The sequence below is a fragment of the Miscanthus floridulus genome, chromosome 7, assembly GCF_019320115.1.
Source record: "Miscanthus floridulus cultivar M001 chromosome 7, ASM1932011v1, whole genome shotgun sequence".
NCBI classification, from domain to species: Eukaryota; Viridiplantae; Streptophyta; class Magnoliopsida; order Poales; family Poaceae; genus Miscanthus; species Miscanthus floridulus.
Genome location: NC_089586.1, coordinates 99,249,615 through 99,266,824, shown reverse-complemented (window position 1 = coordinate 99,266,824; position 17,210 = coordinate 99,249,615). Strand labels below are relative to the sequence as shown.

Genomic DNA, 17,210 nt, shown 5'->3' with positions numbered 1-17,210 from the left:
ACAAACAAACGTACTACGTGCACGACAGTGCATCCACAGGCGCCGATCAACATTATTTGCATCCTCCGGTGACCAACATTTTTTAGGTTCGATCGAAGCCCCGTTGCAATTTCACCAACCCCAAACCGAAACGTTCTCAAATCGGAGAAACCACGTGCAAACCCGCGCCGCGATCGCAGCGGTTGTTGGGTCCGCGACAGCGAAGGCGAAGCTACAAATCCCTCGCCACTCGTAGCAAGACACCAAATCATTAGAACGCCCCAGATAATTAAAGAGAAAATTCCTTAATTGCCATTGAAAACTATAACCATCCCTTCCTTGCCATTCAAAATTACATGACCCCTTCATTGTCATCGGTTTTAGATTTTCCGTTCCCTCGTTGCCACTGCTGGAGTCACAGCGTGACTTCGCTCTAGTTCCCGACGTCCAGACACCATCCGACGGTTCAAAAAAGTGCCTCCCAGCGGCGGCTGGGCTGATGTCACCATGCTGCCACGGCTGTGGTGACGGCGGCGGGAGGTAGGTCAGTCCGTCAGTCAGTCAGGGGCGCGCCCCCACCAACTACGCGAGCCGCTCGACCTTGACGGCGATCTCCGGCGGCACCCGCACGGCGGGCGCACGGCCGCTCCTTGCAATGGCGGAGGTCCAGCCCCAGCGCGTCCGACACGTCCTCGGAGCTCCACCCGGCCCGCCGGAGCGAGTCGGAGCACCGGCCGGCCTTGAGCAGGAGCACGTCGAGCACCGTGTCTGAATCCATCGTGGCGGGGGCGGCCTCCTCGCCATCGAACACACCCCCGGAGGCCGCCACTTCGACCATCTCCGTCACCTCCGTGTCCCTCCACCCGCCCTGCATCAACACGTGGCCCAGCCAGTCAAGGTAGCTGTCCACCCAGTGCGGGGTCCTGGACCGCCTGGCTGCCGGCGGCGGCGACGCGCACCCGGAGGACCACGATGACGCGGTGGACGCCTCCGACGAGGACGAGTCACGGCGGCGGCGGTCGGACGCCGCGTCGCTCCAGAACTCGATCCAGCGCGGCGCCTTGCCGCCGCACGCCGCGTCGAGGCTGCGGCGTGTGCACGGCGTTGTCGCGGCGGCCTCGCTGGCGTGCTGCTGCTGCGGCGCCATCGGTGTCGGCACCGCCCGCGGGTCCAGCAGCTGGAAGCAGGCGTCGAGGGTGAAGAAGTGGAGGATGTCGAGGCCGACGCAGAGGACGCGGTCGTCGGTGACGAAGAACACCGGGTTGCCCGCGAGGCAGGGGCGGTAGGGCAGGAAGCAGCGGTCGAAGAGCGGCACGAGCATCGGCGCGCGGTGCTCCAAGACCTCATCTCGCGGACGCCCATGCTGTGGTACCTCGGCGAGAGGACGGGAACAATCTTCCGGCCGTGCGCCCGGCGCGAGCCCGTGGAGGCGCTGCACGCGGTGCGCGCCGTGGCCATAGGCCCGTTCCACCGCGCCGACCGCGACCTCCCCTTCCCCGACGACGCCAAGCTCCCGTTCATGCGGTACCTGCAGGACCAGTGCGGCCTCGACGTGGATGGGTACGTCGCGGTGCTCTCCCTGGAGCGCGACCGCATCCGCGATGAGTTCGGCGCCGACGACGACTCGGACGGGGCCACCGTGGAGATTCTGGAGAATGAGGAGAAGCTGTTGGAGATGCTGCTACTGGACAGCTGCTTCGTCCTGGTGGTGAGCTTGATGCTCAGCAAGACCGGCACAGGCAACGCCGCCGACAGCGTGACGCGGGCGGCGTCCATCAGCAAGGATTACTTCATACTGCACATGGCCGTGGCGCAGCACGCCGACGACATCAAGCTTGACATGCTCGTGCTCGAGAACCAGGTCCCCTTCGGAGCCGTAAAGCTTCTCGCCGCGTCGTGCCCCGGGCTCAAGCCCCAGAACTCCGTCGAGGAGCTCGTGCTCGGATGCTTCGACGACATGTGCCCCAAGCGCGCGCGCCGCGCCAGCGACAGCGTGGCCGGCGGCAGCGAGTTCCATCATTTCCTGCACCTCTTCCACTGGTCCCGCGTGCCCAAGGACAAGTACTTCGTCCTCTCGACGCCACGGACGCTCCTCAAGATCAAGAAGGAATCGGAGCGGCTGTTCCCCTGCTCCATGGAGCTTCGGAGGTCAGCGGTGTGGTTTCGCGAGGCATCGTCGAGCTGCGGCGACCTGGACATGTGGTTCTGGCGACACCCGGCGAGCCCCGTGGCCATGATGAGCGTCCCGTGCTTCCACGTCCACGAGTACAGCGCGGCGGTGCTCCACAACCTCCTGGCCTTCGAGAAACACTTCTACTGGGAGCACGACACGTGCGTGACGGCGCACGTAGCGTAGATGGAGGGCCTGGTCCGTTGCCCGCAGGACGCGGGCATGCTCCGCAAGCTAGGGGTCCTTGCCAGCACGCGGGGAGGCAGCCGACGCCGAGGAGGAAAGACATGCCGCGGCGCGCGTGGATAGGCGGCGCAGCCCCACCGCGTGCGCCGCCGGGGTGAGGCTGAGGCCGGCCATCCGTCGGTCCACGTCCACCATTGCAGCAGCCGCCGCTGCCCAACGCCGCCGCCGCCAAGCTTCCTCCTGCCTTGGACAGAGGAGGCGTGGAGATGAGCCGAGGTGGTCTGCTTGGGTAACGACGACAGCCGGAGGAGGAGCGAGTGAATGCGCTGCTGTAGTAAGAGGCCGGTTGGGAAACGGGGAGATGAGTGAATGCGTTGCCGAGAACAGAGAAGTACTTTTTGAACCGTCGGATGGTGTCTGGACGTCGGGTAAGTCACGACGTGACTGCTCTGTCACATCAGTGGCAACGAGGGAACGGAAAATCTAAAACTAAAGGCAGTAAAGGAAACATGTAATTTTGAATGATAAAAGAAATTGTTATAGTTTTCAATGGCGATGAAGAAATTTTCTCATAATTAAATCCGTGCTGCCGTGCCGGCACCAACAGCGACCCGTTAACCGGAGAGGAATCCATCCCCCAATTCCATCGTCCCGTCAGGCCTTGCACGAAGCCAACTCCCCCGTCGTCTCGCAGATCTGTTTCTCTTTCCCGAACAATTCGAATTCGATCGCTCCCCGGTCATCCGCGCCGGCCAGATTTAGGGGTTGTTGGGACCGGTAAAATTCAGGAGGTGTCAGATGAGGTGGTGTAGGAAGTGTTTGATAGTAATAAAAAAATAAATTACATAATTAATCATGAATTTAATAAGTATAATTAATTCATCATTAGCATATGTTTACTATAGCACCACAATATTAAATCATAAACTAGATAGGCTTAAAATATCCATCTTGCAAATTAGTTATAAACTATAAAAATTAGTTTTATAATTAATCTATATTTAATACTAACTCCATATGTCTAAATATTCGACAGGACAGCAACTCGAGCATAAGCATAGACGAGCAACCAAACACCCTTATGCAGCCATGCAGAGCGGCGGGTTTCGGTACAGTTTGACTACTGCTGCCGCCGCCGCTGCTACGGGGCTGAGGAGGGATCGGTTTCGGGATCCCCAATGGCGAGCCTGTCGTACTCGGCGGGTGCAGGCGGCGGCGGCGGCGGCCGCCGCGCCGGCGCGGAGCTGATGGTGCCACAGTTCCTACTCAAGGCGCTGCACGCCATCCTCGCCGTGCGGTCGCCGCGCCCGCACGCGCCCCCGCCCCCGGCGGCGTCGGCGGCGTTCCGGAGGCGGGACCGCTGGTTCCACCTGCCGCTCCACGCGCCGCCTCCGCCGCCCTCGGCGGAGCACCTGCCGGAGCCGTCCCCCGGGGAGCCGCTCGTGGTGGACGTGTACCTGGCCCCGTCGGGCGGCGGACCAGAGGAGGTGCTCGAGAGGTGGACCGTGGCGTGCGAGCCCTGGCCCTCGGCCGCCGCCGTCGGGGAGGGGCTGGCGGTCAACAGGGCGTACAAGCGCTGCATCACGCTGCTCAGGTCACTCTACGCCGCGCTCCGCTTCCTCCCGGCGTACCGCGCCTTTCGCACGCTCTGCTCGTCTGGCCAGGTGTACAACTACGAGATGGGCCACCGCGTCGGCTCCTTCGCCACGCCCTTCTCCCGCGCCGAGGAGGCGGCCATGCGCACCAAACGCCTCGCCCCCGTCGAGACCCAGCTCGGCCGCCTCGTCGTCTCCGTCCAGTACCTCCCCAGCCTCGCCGCCTTCAATTTCGAGGTCACTTCCCTCGCGTCCGCCGCGATCATCACGGATTATGTCGGCAGCCCGGCGGCCGAGCGTATGCGTGCCTTCCCAACTTCGCTCACGGAGGACGCCGGCCCGCCCTTTCCGCAGCCCTCGCGGCGCCCCAACAGCTGGGCGTCCCCAGCGCCCTGGCCGCACACGCTGGGGCAACCGGCCAAATTCTCGCCTCCGCCGGCCCATTACGCATCGCCCACGCCCTCGCCGCCGACGTTTGGCTATCTGCACTCACGGTTTAGCGGTGAGACTGCACCAATGAGCATACCACAGGCGGGCGGTGGCAGGGGCACTGTGCACCATCGGAACATGTCGGAACCCAGTAGGGCCTTCATGTTTTCTCCACCTTCGCCAAAGAATGTGCGAGGGGAATCAAGGATGCAGGAGTCACCTACAGAGACCAGTCGGTCGTTCAAGAGGGCTGATGGCATCCGCATGGGAGATCTCTATGCAAACTTGCCGTCTGTTTCTAAGGTGATTTTACTTCCTTTTGCCCTTATTAAAACTAGGTGATGATGTCTGTGTGCTCAGATGAAAGCATAGAGCTATCCAGAAGTATCATATCATATCCGAACAACTTAGTAAGACCTTCTAGCAGTTTATATGATAGTGCATTGAGTAGTGAAGGATGACTGTTTTTTTGTCCTCAATGAAAGACTCGTGGATAAAATACTTGTGTTAAACAAGCTGGCATACTGTTCATTTTGTTCTCTCTATTAGTTTGTTTGGGAATTATGAACCTTAAGATTTAGTTAGTGTGGTCAACCATTGAAGCTTCAATTTAAGGGCAGGTACTTTTTGTTGGAAGATAATATTTCAGTATTTTTCTTTACCTGGAAAGGTTGATAGGGATTTCCAATTCGTTTAGATGAAGAAAAGAATTCAATAGTCAGTGCTAATTTTAGAAATGAAAGAGACACAAACCCACCACAACAACAGAGAAACAGCTGAGGCTGACTATTGTTGCCAAAACGGCAATAGGTCAAAGATAGTCATCTAAACTTGTAGCAGCATCTAGGTGCCTAACAACTGAACTATAACAGCATAAGCCTCTGTTGTCTTATCTTATCTTCTTGAATTGGTTTTGTGATTTCGAGGATATACTCAGTGCCTCATTATGGAAAATCTTTTTATTTCTTCCTTTCCAAATGTTCCACCAAGATTAGATGATAGCCCCACCAAATTCTTGCAATCCTTTTTTTAGATATTTATCCACCATGAACTAGCAGTCTTTCAGCCTGTAGAACTCTGAGAGGATGGCTAATATGCTTGAAACCAAGCTAATTTCCTGTAAAGTTCAAATTTGTGTTGTTACTTGTCAACACAGTATACATGATAATTTGGCCATCATCCCTTGGTTATGAGACTGTCCGAAGTTACTGTCCTGTTAGCTGTTATGCAGTTTGATCCATGCAAGGGTTTGTTCAAATAAACCCATCCCCATAGGGATTGGATGGTGTTCTCCCCCCTAGAGTTCACCATATTCTCCTTCCACAGATTTGTAGTATCTGCATTAGTGTAGTAGGATAACCTAGATACACCAATCTTACTGTGTACTGGCTATTCCCTGTCCGTCTACCTCCACCAAATTTGCTCTTTTGTTGATTTCCACTACCTGTCTAACTTATCTTCAGCATGTAACATATACTATATATAGCCATGAATTTCTAAGATGGTGTGGCCACATATTGTGCATTGTTTTTATTAACATGTTGTGATTGCATCTTATTATCACTCACCGTAGCTTGGTCTGTCGTCATGAATAATTTGAGCATTTTATTCTTTAAATGTCTAGTGAAACTATCTTTTAAAATAAGTGCCAATTGTTTTGAAGTTTAGCTGGCAATTTGGTGTGTTGACCATTTAGTATGATATTCATGTCTCATACTGGAAGCCAACTCACAATCAGTTCCTCCATCAAGCTCATGATGCATAATTAAGTCCCCCCTGTCATGGTTATAATCTATTGCTTGGACCATCAACTTGTGTTGTGTTGGCTAGCGCAGTGGTGTTGTTTTCCTTTTAAGGTCTCTCTTTTTGTCACTTGTAAATGGGCTGCTTTGTTTTTCTCTAGCTGATGGTGTGGTTAAATAATTAGTGGCATGTTTCAGACACACCCAGGAATAAAATGTCAGTGTTGAAATCAACTATTAATGTGAACTCAGTAAGTTTTTTATCTATGTATTTTATTTAGGAATATCTTAAACTCAACAGACGGCTATGGACAATGCATTTGCTTAATTTGAGTGCTTAGTCAGGCTTCCCTTTGGCTTGTAAGGTCTGGAGACTGGAGAGACAATGAATTTGAACTGCCAAATTTGATAAAGTGGCAGTATTCTTTTGCCATTGGATGTTTCATTTGCCATGTACGTTGCTACTCCCTTTGACTCCAAATGAAAGTCCATTTGTACTCATGGACAGGAATTATAATGTTGTACATAGTATCGCCTAATCAATCAACATCACGAGATAGGTGATTTGCATGTTAGCCTATGGGTCAGGCGAAGGGAATAATAGGAAACATTAGAAAACACACTGAAATTGTTGCATTTGTATTTCTAGAATATTAAGGAAAGTTTGGTGGACTTGTACGGGAATAGTGATTACAAAGATGCGCTGATATCAGAAACGGCTTGAAATTGTTGCCAAACTAAGCTGATGCCTATCCTTCACAGATGCCACACTAAAGAAACAATAGGTTGAGTGTGTGTCTTTCTCTCCATAACCTTTGCTTTTCCATATATTTGTCTTTCCTTGGTAGTTTGGTACCTGAATACCTTTTTGTCACTGGTTGTCAAATCTTGCATCCTAAAAATACCTTGAGATTATCATAATAATACTTGTGAAAGGTTCTAGAAACCTTGATGATTTTTAGCGTGGGGGATGTCGTCATCGAAAAGAGCCTAGTGACGCCTGTGTGTGTGTGTGTGTGTGTGGGGGGGGGGGGGGGGGGGGGGGGGGGGCATAAAGGAAAGGAAGGGTGAGGAATTGATAGGCTTGGGTAAATGAAAAACATCCTGGATCCTTTCCTTCCACAGAAACAGAGGAAGCTTGAAGCAACGAAAACCTATATATAGGGATTATAAAAGGGAAAGGTCCCTGACTCCATGGGAGGCCTACCAAGGAAAGCTTTCCATTAAATGAACATGCCTGTGTACTCTTCAATTATTGCGGGAGGTGTGGGAATAGATGAATTTGACTAACTCCTGGTTTTTCTTGCGAGCTTCACAACCTGCCCTTGTGCTTGTGTGTAACCCGGTTTCCTATTCTTTGCATATCTATGGGTTTTACACTTTGCTCCATAAATTTCTTGTATTAGGCAATTGTTCTTTGCATTTTATTACACAACAAGGTTGATTGCTTGAATTTGGAATGTATTACATTTTCACTGAGTTTGTTGGTTGTAACCTTACAAGAAATCGACTTTGTCCTTACAAGGAGGGATAAACGAACATGCGTGGACTGTAAGGTGATACCTGGAGAATGTGTGGTCGCTCAACACAAGCTGGTGGTGGCTGACTTCCACTTTCTGGTGCAAGCTCGTGGGAACAAACAAGCTAGGGTTGCTAGAACGAAGTTGTGAAAATTAGAAGGGGAGGCATCAAAGGTCTTTAAGGAAAAGGTCATTGAAGAGGGCCCTTCGAATGATGAAGGCGATGCAAACAGCATGTGAGAAAAGGTGTCAACATGCATTCGGAAGGTTGCTTCAGAGGTGCTTGGGGTGACCAAAGGGAACGGATGCGACTCGAAAGACACTTGGTGGTGGAATGAAGATGTGCAAAAGGCTATTAAGGAAAAGGAGTGCTATAAGCGCTTGTATCATGACAGGTGTGCAAACAACATAGAGAAGTACAAGGTGGCAAAGAAGACTACAAAACAAGCGGTGAGTGAGGCAAAGGAGCGGGCCTATGAGGACCTTTACCGACGTTTGAGTACGAAGGAAGGAGAGAAGGACATTTATAGGATGGTTAGGGCTCGCGATAGGAAGACAAGGGGCTTCAACCAATTCAAGTGCATAAAGGATGAGAGAGGGCAGTTCTTGGTGAAGGAGGATGAGATCAGACATAGATGGCAAGAGTATTTTGATAAATTGTTCAATAATGAGAACGAGAACACCACCGTTCAGCTGGATGACTCGTTTGATGACACTAACAGGCGTTTTGTGCGGAGGATTCAAGAATCGAAGGTTAGAGAAGCCTTGAAAAGGATGAAAGAGGGCAAAGCGATAGGTCCCGATGGTATTCTAATCAAGGTGTGGAGATGTCTCGGGGATATAGCTATAGTATGACTAACCAAGATGTTCAACAATATCTTTCAATCGAACAAGATGCCTGAGGAGTGGAGAAGAAGCATATTGGTACAAATCTACAAGAACAAGGGAGATATCCAAAGTTGTACTAATTATCGGGGAATTAAGTTGATGAGTCACACTATGAAGTTATGGGAGAGAGTCATCGAACAACGCCTGCGAGGAATGACGCATATATCAACAAACCAATTTGTTTTCATGCTCGGAAGGTCAACCACAGAAGCAATCTTCTTAATAAGACAGGTTATGGAGCGGTTTAGAGAGCAGAAGAAGCACCTCCACTTGGTTTTCATTAACTTGGAGAAGGCTTATGACAAGATACCAAGAGATGTTATGTGGTGGTCTTTGGACAAACATAAAGTCCTATCAAAGTACGTGACCCTCATCAAGGACATATACAACAATGTTGTGACTAGTATTCGAATAAACGATGGTAACACAGATTATTTCCCGATTAAAATTGGACTTCATCAAGGGTCAGTCTTAAGCCCGTATCTCTTTGCCTTGGCAATGGATGAGGTTACTAGGAACATACAAGGGGATATCCCTTGGTGTATGTTGTTCGTTGATGATGTAGTGTTAATGGACGAAAGCTAGGCGGGAGTAAATAGGAAATTAGAGTTATGACGGCAGACCCTTGAGTCTAAAGGTTTTAGATTGAGCAGAACTAAAACCGAATACATGAGATGCGACTTTGGCGGAGTTGTACAAGAGGAGGGAGATGTAAGTTTGAAAGGTCAAGTAGTGCCTAAGAAGGATACCTTTCGGTATCTGGGATCTATGCTATAGATGGATGGAGATATTGATGCAGACGTTAGCCATAGAATCAAAGCAGGGTGGATCAAGTGGCGACAAGCTTCTACATTCTCTGTGACAAGAGGGTACCACAAAAGTTAAAAGACAAGTTCTATAGAACGGCGATTAGACCAGCTATGTTGTATGGAGCAGAATGTTGGCCTACAAAGATTCAACATGTTCAACAACTGATTGTTGCAGAAATGCGTATGTTGTGATGGATTTATGGTCACACAAGAATGGACCGAGTTCGGAACGATGATATATGTGATCGCCTAGAGGTAGCACCAATTGAAGAAAAGCTTGTCCAACATCGGTTGAGGTGGTTTGACCATGTCCAAAGAAGATCTCTAGAGGCACCAATGCATTGTGGAGTCCTAAGCCAAGCTAATAATATGAGGAGGGATAGAGGAAGACCGAAATTGATATGGGGGAGGCAATAAAAATATATTTGAAAGGTTGGGATATATCTAGAGATCTATATTTAAATATGAGTACTTGGAAAGCAGCTATTGAAGTGTGTGAACCGTGACTTGGGGCTTTTATTGGGTTTCAATTCTACACTATCACAAGTTGCTTGGGACTGAAAGGCTATGTTGTTGTTGTTGTTGGTTGTAACCTTCTTGGTATATATGTGCAGATTAAGGACAGTAGGGATGAATCTGGCAGGTTCTCTGGTGTCTTCTCTTCTACTGGTTCACCACGACCTAGTTTCTCAAGAAGTTCAAGCAGATTGTCCATGCAGGATGATACTGATGATGCAGATTTTCCTTTTGCTGTGGATGATGTTGATCCAGATTCACGGCCAGGGTATGTTCTGCCCCTACTTCATCTTTGGTTGATCATTCTGTGCAATAGTTCTGTATATGTCAACTCATTTTTTTTTGACTTGGTTGTTCAATTTGTTAAGCAACATTGGCAGTCTCATAGCTTGGAAACTGCAACATTCATTAGTAAATCTTTGCTGATTAAACCATGCAACTTTACAGGAGTAGTGGTGGAAAAGACACAGGGGATCAGGCTGGTTCGTCATCCCACAAATCCCAAGATGCTGCTGTTGGGTATCTTGTCCACCTGCTGAAATCTGCACGTCCACTGCGTGATTCTAGCTACTCATCCCATACATCAAGGGGTGAATCTATCGACGCAGGAAGCACCAGCTCTTTCATGTCCCGCAGGACATCCGACGCACTGGAGGAGTTCGAATCTTTCAGAGAAATAAGGGAGAACCTGCTAGCGCGTAGTAGATCTAGGCTGCAAGATTCATTGGATAAACCCTAGTGTAGATGCAGCCTGTGGTTCCGTTGCTTAACAGGTGAAAGGTCAAGGGTCCAAACTGTAGAGTAGATCATGTGGTGAGCTTGGGTAACTCTTCATTTTAGACTTGTCCATGTAAATAACTAATCAACTGGCGCTTGTTTATGAAAGAGAACACGCAGGTCGTCATTGATTCTTAAACTTAAAGCTGGAATATCGTGTGCCTTTGTTCATAGTGTCCGTATACAAGGGAAACCAACTGGATACAATGTTACTAAGACAGCCACAGCGCTTAGGCGTGTGGTATCATCGATCATGTAAGTAGACTAAACTGTTTACTTATTCTATATCAAGCTGTTTCTTACTGGTTTTCTGATATCCTGATGACCTGATCTGAGAACTTATGTTTTTGTTTTTGGGCAACGTGCATTCCATGGGTTTGGAATTGGGTTTACAGATTTCCCTTCTCACGTTCTCCTTTCGGCTGGTTTGACTGGAATTGAACCTTTGAAGTTTTTTCTTTTCTTTTGGACGAGCAATCTTTACTATCTTATAGATTTATTAATTATTATTATAATAATATATAGACTCCATATAGCGCCTAGTTTCCGCGTAAGACTGTCTCCAATGGCGTGACCTAAACGCAAAAATGCGTCCGGCACAGTGTTTTTGGGTACCAAAACCATCCTCCAACGGAGGATCGAAACCAGATACCCATTTTGGGTCCTCTGCGATTCGGAAGGCAAATCTGCGTTTCGAAGAGAGACGACGCAAATGGTGGGCCCATAGGAGCAGTCGGGGCAGGGCGCGGGCGCGAGCTCCGCCGGGCTCGGGGAAGAAGGAGAGGGAGGGGGGCCGGATCCGGGCGCGAGCTCGGCCGAGCCGCGGGGGCGAGCTCCGCCGGGTGCGGGCGCGAGCTCCGCCGAGCCACGGGAGCGAAGAAGGAGAAGGAGAGGGAGGGGGGCCGGAAGAGCTCACCGTGGGAGCACCTCCGGAGCCGCCGGTCTTGGTTGCCTCGCCGGATCTGGGAGCACCTCCGGATCTCACAGGGAGGGAACGCCGGAGGGAGGGAGGGGCGGAGGTGCTCGCTGGCGCTCCCACGCGCTCGACCGAGGGAAAGAGGAACTCCGGCCGGGGGCTGGGACGGGTCCGCGGCGGGAGCGAGGCGCGGCCGGGGTTGCGCGAGGGCGAGGCGCAGGGGGGAGGGGGCGCGAAGACCGGGGCGGCGTGGACGCCGTCGCGGCGTCGTTGGATCCGGCCGTAGGAAGCTTCGAGGTCGGTCGCACGGTTGGAGATTGAAAGTTTTAGGTATGCTACCTTTCTACTGTGCGTGACCTAAACCACGGGAGAGGTATCCGGTTTGGGTTTGCACCGCTAGGAGATAGCCTAACGAGAGCGCTTCACCCTCTTCCTCTCCCCTCGGCCTAAGCTCCCGTGATAGAAAAATACAATCGCGCCTCGCCCCCTCCGTCTCCGTCCTCTTCTTCCTCTGCCCCAGCCGTAGTGCGCGCAGATGTCGCGCCAGCCGACTCGCCGTCGCCGCCTCTCCCCAAGCTGCAGTCTGCGCAGATGCCGCGCCCGGCCAACTCGCCGTCGCCGCCTCCTCGCGTTCTTCCCCACAGGCGGTGCAAGGTCCCCGGTGACCACAGCTCCTCCCGCCTCACCACTACGCCTTGCTGCTCGACGCTCGATGGCTACATCCGTGGCTAAGGGGCTGGCGACGCTCGGAGGTGCGGATTCTGCCGGCTGGCTAAGGGCTCGGATCCATGCCAGCAAGCGAGGATTCGCCGTCGATCCGCGAGGCATATGCTCTCCACAAGGTGAGTAATATTCAGTTCTTCGGCTTCTCTGTTCGTTTCCCAGCAGTTTTTTTTCTCAATGAGGTCGCCGAACGCAGCAGGATTGGGATAAGGTTGCCCACCACAACAGGATTGGGGTAGCTTCGACGGTGCCACCCACGGCTGCGGGTTCTTATTCCCGCAAGTGTTCTACTCACCTTTCCGGGCTGGCCCCCTCGATGAGTCGCTCCCCTTCCCCAGCCCGTAACTTGCCTCCAGCCCCGCTGCCTCGCATACAAGCCCATCATCTAGCCTAGCCGAGAGGTAACAACGAAGCGATCACCTCATTCCTTCCCTCCTTTCAGATTTGTGTCGACGTGCTGTTGCTTGCAAGAATGGGCGAAATCAGGCTGTTCAGGCGTTCAGCTACCAGGACGCACAAAGGTTGCTCCGGTCCCCTCCCTGTTCTGTACAACTTCTACCAGGCATAAACTCCAAATTTGTTACTTAAGTTGTGCACTGGTTGCTTTGACGGGAACTAATTATATTCACATACCTATTGTGGTTTATCTGAGAAATCTACCGCTCTCAGGTTCATATATTTGCTTTACAACAACAATGACAAAGTCTTTAGTCCCAAACAAGTGGGGGTAGGCTAGGGTAGGCTAGAGTTGAAACTCAGCAGAAGCAATCAAGGTTCAGGCACGTAGATAGCTGTCTTCCGAGCACTCCTATCTAATGTCTTTGGGTATATTCCATCATTTCAAGTTTTCTTTTATTGCCTCTACCCAAGTCAACTTCGGTCTTCCTCTGCATCTCTTCACGTTACTATCCTGGCTTAGGATTCCACTACGCACCGGTGCTTCTGGAGGTCTCCGTTGGACATGTCCAAACCATCTCAACTGGTGTTGGACAAGCTTTTCTTCAATTGGTGCTACCCCTAATCTATCACGTATATCATCGTTCCGAACTCGACCTCTTCTTGTATGACCGCAAATCCAACGCAACATACGCATTTCTGCGACACTTATCTGTTGAACATGTCGCCTTTTTATAGGCCAATATTCTGCACTATACAACATAGCAGGTCTAATCGCCGTCCTATAAAACTTGCCTTTTAGCTTCTGTGGTACCCTTTTGTCACATAAGACACTAGATGCTTGCCGCCACTTCATCCACCCTGCTTTGATTCTATGGCTAACATCTTCATCAATATTCCCGTCTCTTTATAGCATTGATCCTAAATATCGAAAGGTATCCTTCCTAGGCACTACTTGACCTTCCAAACTAATATCTTCCTCCTCCCGAGTAGTAGTGTCGAAGTCACATCTCATATACTCAGTTTTAGTTCTACTGAGTCTAAAACCTTTGGACTCCAAAGTCTCCCGTCATAACTCCAGTTTCTGATTCACTCCTGTCCGGCTTTCATCAACTAGCAGTATATCGTCCGCGAAAAGCATACACCAAGGGATGTCCTCTTGTATGTCCCTTGTGACCTCATCCATCACTAAGGCAAACAAATAAGGGCTCAAAGCTGATCTTTGATGTAGTCCTATCCTAATCGGGAAGTCATCCGTGTCTCCATCACTTGTTTGAACTCTAGTCACAACATTGTTGTACATGTCCTTAATGAGCCCGACGTACTTCGTTGGGACTTTATGTTTGTCCAAAGCCCATCACATAACATCCCTTGGTATTTTATCATAAGCCTTCTCTAAGTCAATAAAAACCATATGTAGGTCCTTCTTCTTCTCCCTATATCGCTCCATAACTTGTCTTATTAAGAAAATGGCTTCCATGGTTGATCTTCCGGGCATGAAACCAAATTGGTTTATAGAGACCCGCGTTATTGCTCTCAAGCGATGCTTGATAACTCTCTCCCATAGCTTCATAGTATGACTCATCAACTTAATTCCTCAGTAATTAGTACAACTTTGAATATCCCCTTTATTCTTATAGATCGGTACCAATATACTTCTCCTCCACTCATCAGGCATCTTGTCCGATCGAAAAATATGGTTGAACAGCTTGGTTAGCCATACTATAGCTATGTCCCCGAGGCATCTCCACACCTCGATTGGGATACCATTCGGTCCATTGCCTTACCTTCTTTCATCCTTTTCAACGCCTCTCTGACCTCAGATTCTTGGATTCTCCGCATAAAGCGCCTATTGGTGTCATCAAAAGAGTCATCCAATTGAAAGGTTGTGTCCATATTCTCACCATTGAACAATTTGTCAAAATACTCTTGCCATCGATGTCGGATCTCATCCTCCTTCACCAAGAGATGCTCCCATTCATCCTTAATGCACTTAACTTGGTTGAAGTCCCTTGTCTTTCTCTCACGAACCATAGCCATCCTATAAATGTTCTTCTCTCCTTCCTTCGTACTCAAACATTGGTAAAGATCCTCGTACACTCTACCCTTTGCCACACTTACAGCTCGCTTTGCAGTCTTCTTTGCCACCTTATACTTCTCTATGTTGTCCACACTCCTGTCATGGTACAAGCGTCTATAGCACTCTTTCTTCTCCTTAATAGCCCTTTGGACTTCCTCGTTCCACCACCAAGTATCTTTAGCCTCGCCTCCACTTCCTTTGGTTACTCCACACACCTCTGAGGCCACCTTCCGAATGTTGGTTGCCATCTTCTCCCACATGTTGTTTATGTCCTTGTCTTCCTTCCAAGAGCCCTCTTTGATAACCCTTTCCCTGAATAACGCGGACGTCTCCCCTTTCAGTTTTCACCACTTTGTTATTTCAATCTTAGCTTGTTTATCCCTACGGGCACACACCTGAAAACGAAAGTCTGCCACCAAAAGCTTATGTAAAGAAACAACACACTCCCCTGGTATCACCTTGCAACCCAAGCATGCTCGTTTGTCCTTTCTTCTTGAGAGGACAAAGTCAATCTGGCTAAGTGTTGTCCGCTGCTGAAGGTCACTAGATGAGATTCTCTCTTTCTAAAGAAAGTGTTGGCTATCATCAGGTCAAAAGCTACTGCGAAGTCCAGAACTTCCTCCCCCTCCTGATTCCTACTACCATACCCAAAACCTCCATGAACTGCCTCAAAACCTACGCTTATAGTACCTATATGCCCATTAAGATCTCCTCCTATAAAAAGCTTCTCACTACTAGGTACAGGTCTAATCAGGCCATCTAAGTCTTTCCAGAATTATTTCTTAGCACTCTCGTCGAGGCTTACTTGGGGGCATACGCACTAATTACGTTCAAGACCATATCACCAATGACAAGCTTGACTAAGATAATCCTATCTCCTTGCCTTCTCACTCCCACCACACTATTTTTGAGGCCTCTTATCAATCAAAACTCCTACTCCATTTCTATTCGCAACTGTCCCTGTGTACCAAAGCTTGAAACCTGTATTATCTACCTCCTTCGCCTTCTGACCCTTTCATTTAGTCTCTTGAACGCATAATATATTTACACGCCTCCTAGTCGCGGTATCAACTAATTCTCTTAACTTACCTGTAAGTGACCCTACATTCTAACTACCTAAACGGATCCTAGTTGGTTCGACTAGCTTCCTTACCCTTCGCACCCGTCGACTCAGATGTGAAGACCCTCGCTCATTTTTCACTACACCCGGGCGCCGATGTAGCGCGCCACTAAGGATGCGACGACCCGATCCGTGCTCACTTGACACCGTGCCCAGATCACGACACGGCGCGTCACGGGGGTGACGACCCGACCCTTGCTCATTTAACACCATACCCGGGTTCCGATATAGCGCATCGCTAAGAGGGTTACGCCCCAACGGTTTTCTTTCGGGTTTCATCTCCATTAGAATAGCTAGATTTAACGTTGGCTCGCCACACCTATCACAACCCTCCTCCTTTACCAGGGCATAGGACCTGCTATGTTGAGACAACATAGGCGGAGTTTTATGCCTCATCAATTTGTAACCGTAGCGAGATATCTGTAGATAATCAAGGTAGGATTCAGTGGATATACGAACTAGAACTCCGGCAACTTGCCATGTTCGCCGCCGCTGTCGCCCTCAGGTACGGTTCAGGTAAATGTTCATGTTCGTCTTCTCCTCTCCTCTCTCAACGATACAAGAAGGGGTCCAAGACCGCCTCCCATCTTGGGCCACGCAGGGTCCCCGTTCACTTGGCCCATTCCTGTCCAGCCAGCCTGGTATTGGGCTTCCTTATACGATGAGGGCCGTGAAGCCTTCCAGCCTGAATGCCATCTTCTCTGTTTTCTTCAGTCAGTTGCTCTCCTTCTTCAGTCGGCAGCTCTCCAGCATGTGCAGACGCCATCACCGTGCTCTGATCTTCAACGGTGACATCTCTCCCTCCTTGAAAACCAGCTTGTCCCCAAGCTGGTGCGCGGGGAAACTCCTGGCACAGAGGCGTCTCGTCTTTCCAAGTGGATAAGGCTTGCGGTAGATGAGACCAGCGTACCAGCACTTGTGGAATCATGGATTCACCATGTTGATTAAGAGGACGACCCTGAATTTCAATAGGAACCTGCAGCTCAATAGTATTGCCAGGTAATTCTGGACCTACAAGGGCTGTAGGAGATACTGCCTGCTTGAGCTGAGACACGTGGAAAACTGGGTGAATATGACAGTCAGCAGGGAGTAGTAGGCGATAAGCAGATGATCCAATCTTCTCCAACACAGTAAATGGCCCAAAGAAACGAAAGGCAAGCTTGTTTGAAGATCTTGGTGCCAATGATGTCTGGACATAGGGTTGAGCCTTGAGGTAAACTGAATCTCCTATCTAAAAAGTCCTGAAAGATCTCCTTTTATCAGCTTGGTTTTTCATCTTGGACTGAGCCCGGTGCAAATGTTGTTTGACTAATTGCTGCATTAGTTCCCTTTCAGTCAACCATTTCTGAAGATCAGGAACTTGA

The 17,210-nt window shown here is 49.9% G+C and overlaps 1 protein-coding gene and 2 pseudogenes across 1 annotated transcript; 2 read left to right on the top strand and 1 right to left on the bottom strand.

Moving 5' to 3' along the window:
• Window positions 1–561: 561 nt before the first annotated feature.
• On the bottom strand, window positions 562–1,306 carry LOC136465943 (uncharacterized; annotated as a pseudogene).
• A 3-nt stretch (window positions 1,307–1,309) lies between these two features.
• Window positions 1,310–2,458, top strand: LOC136465942 (uncharacterized; annotated as a pseudogene).
• A 985-nt stretch (window positions 2,459–3,443) lies between these two features.
• LOC136463941 (autophagy-related protein 13a-like) lies at window positions 3,444–10,778 on the top strand. The gene is made up of 3 exons (XM_066462913.1): window positions 3,444–4,662; window positions 9,933–10,102; window positions 10,282–10,778. Exons 1-3 carry the CDS (start codon window positions 3,514–3,516, stop codon window positions 10,571–10,573), a joined length of 1,611 nt encoding a protein of 536 aa, XP_066319010.1. The 5' UTR covers window positions 3,444–3,513; the 3' UTR covers window positions 10,574–10,778.
• Window positions 10,779–17,210: the final 6,432 nt, after the last annotated feature.

Coding starts and splice junctions, on each gene's coding strand:
- LOC136463941 (XM_066462913.1), top strand. CDS start 3,514: ATGGCGAGCCTGTCGTACTCGGCGGGTGCAGGCGGCGGCGGCGGCGGC. Junction 4,663..9,932: donor ACTTGCCGTCTGTTTCTAAG/GTGATTTTACTT, acceptor ATATATGTGCAG/ATTAAGGACAGTAGGGATGA. Junction 10,103..10,281: donor GATCCAGATTCACGGCCAGG/GTATGTTCTGCC, acceptor GCAACTTTACAG/GAGTAGTGGTGGAAAAGACA.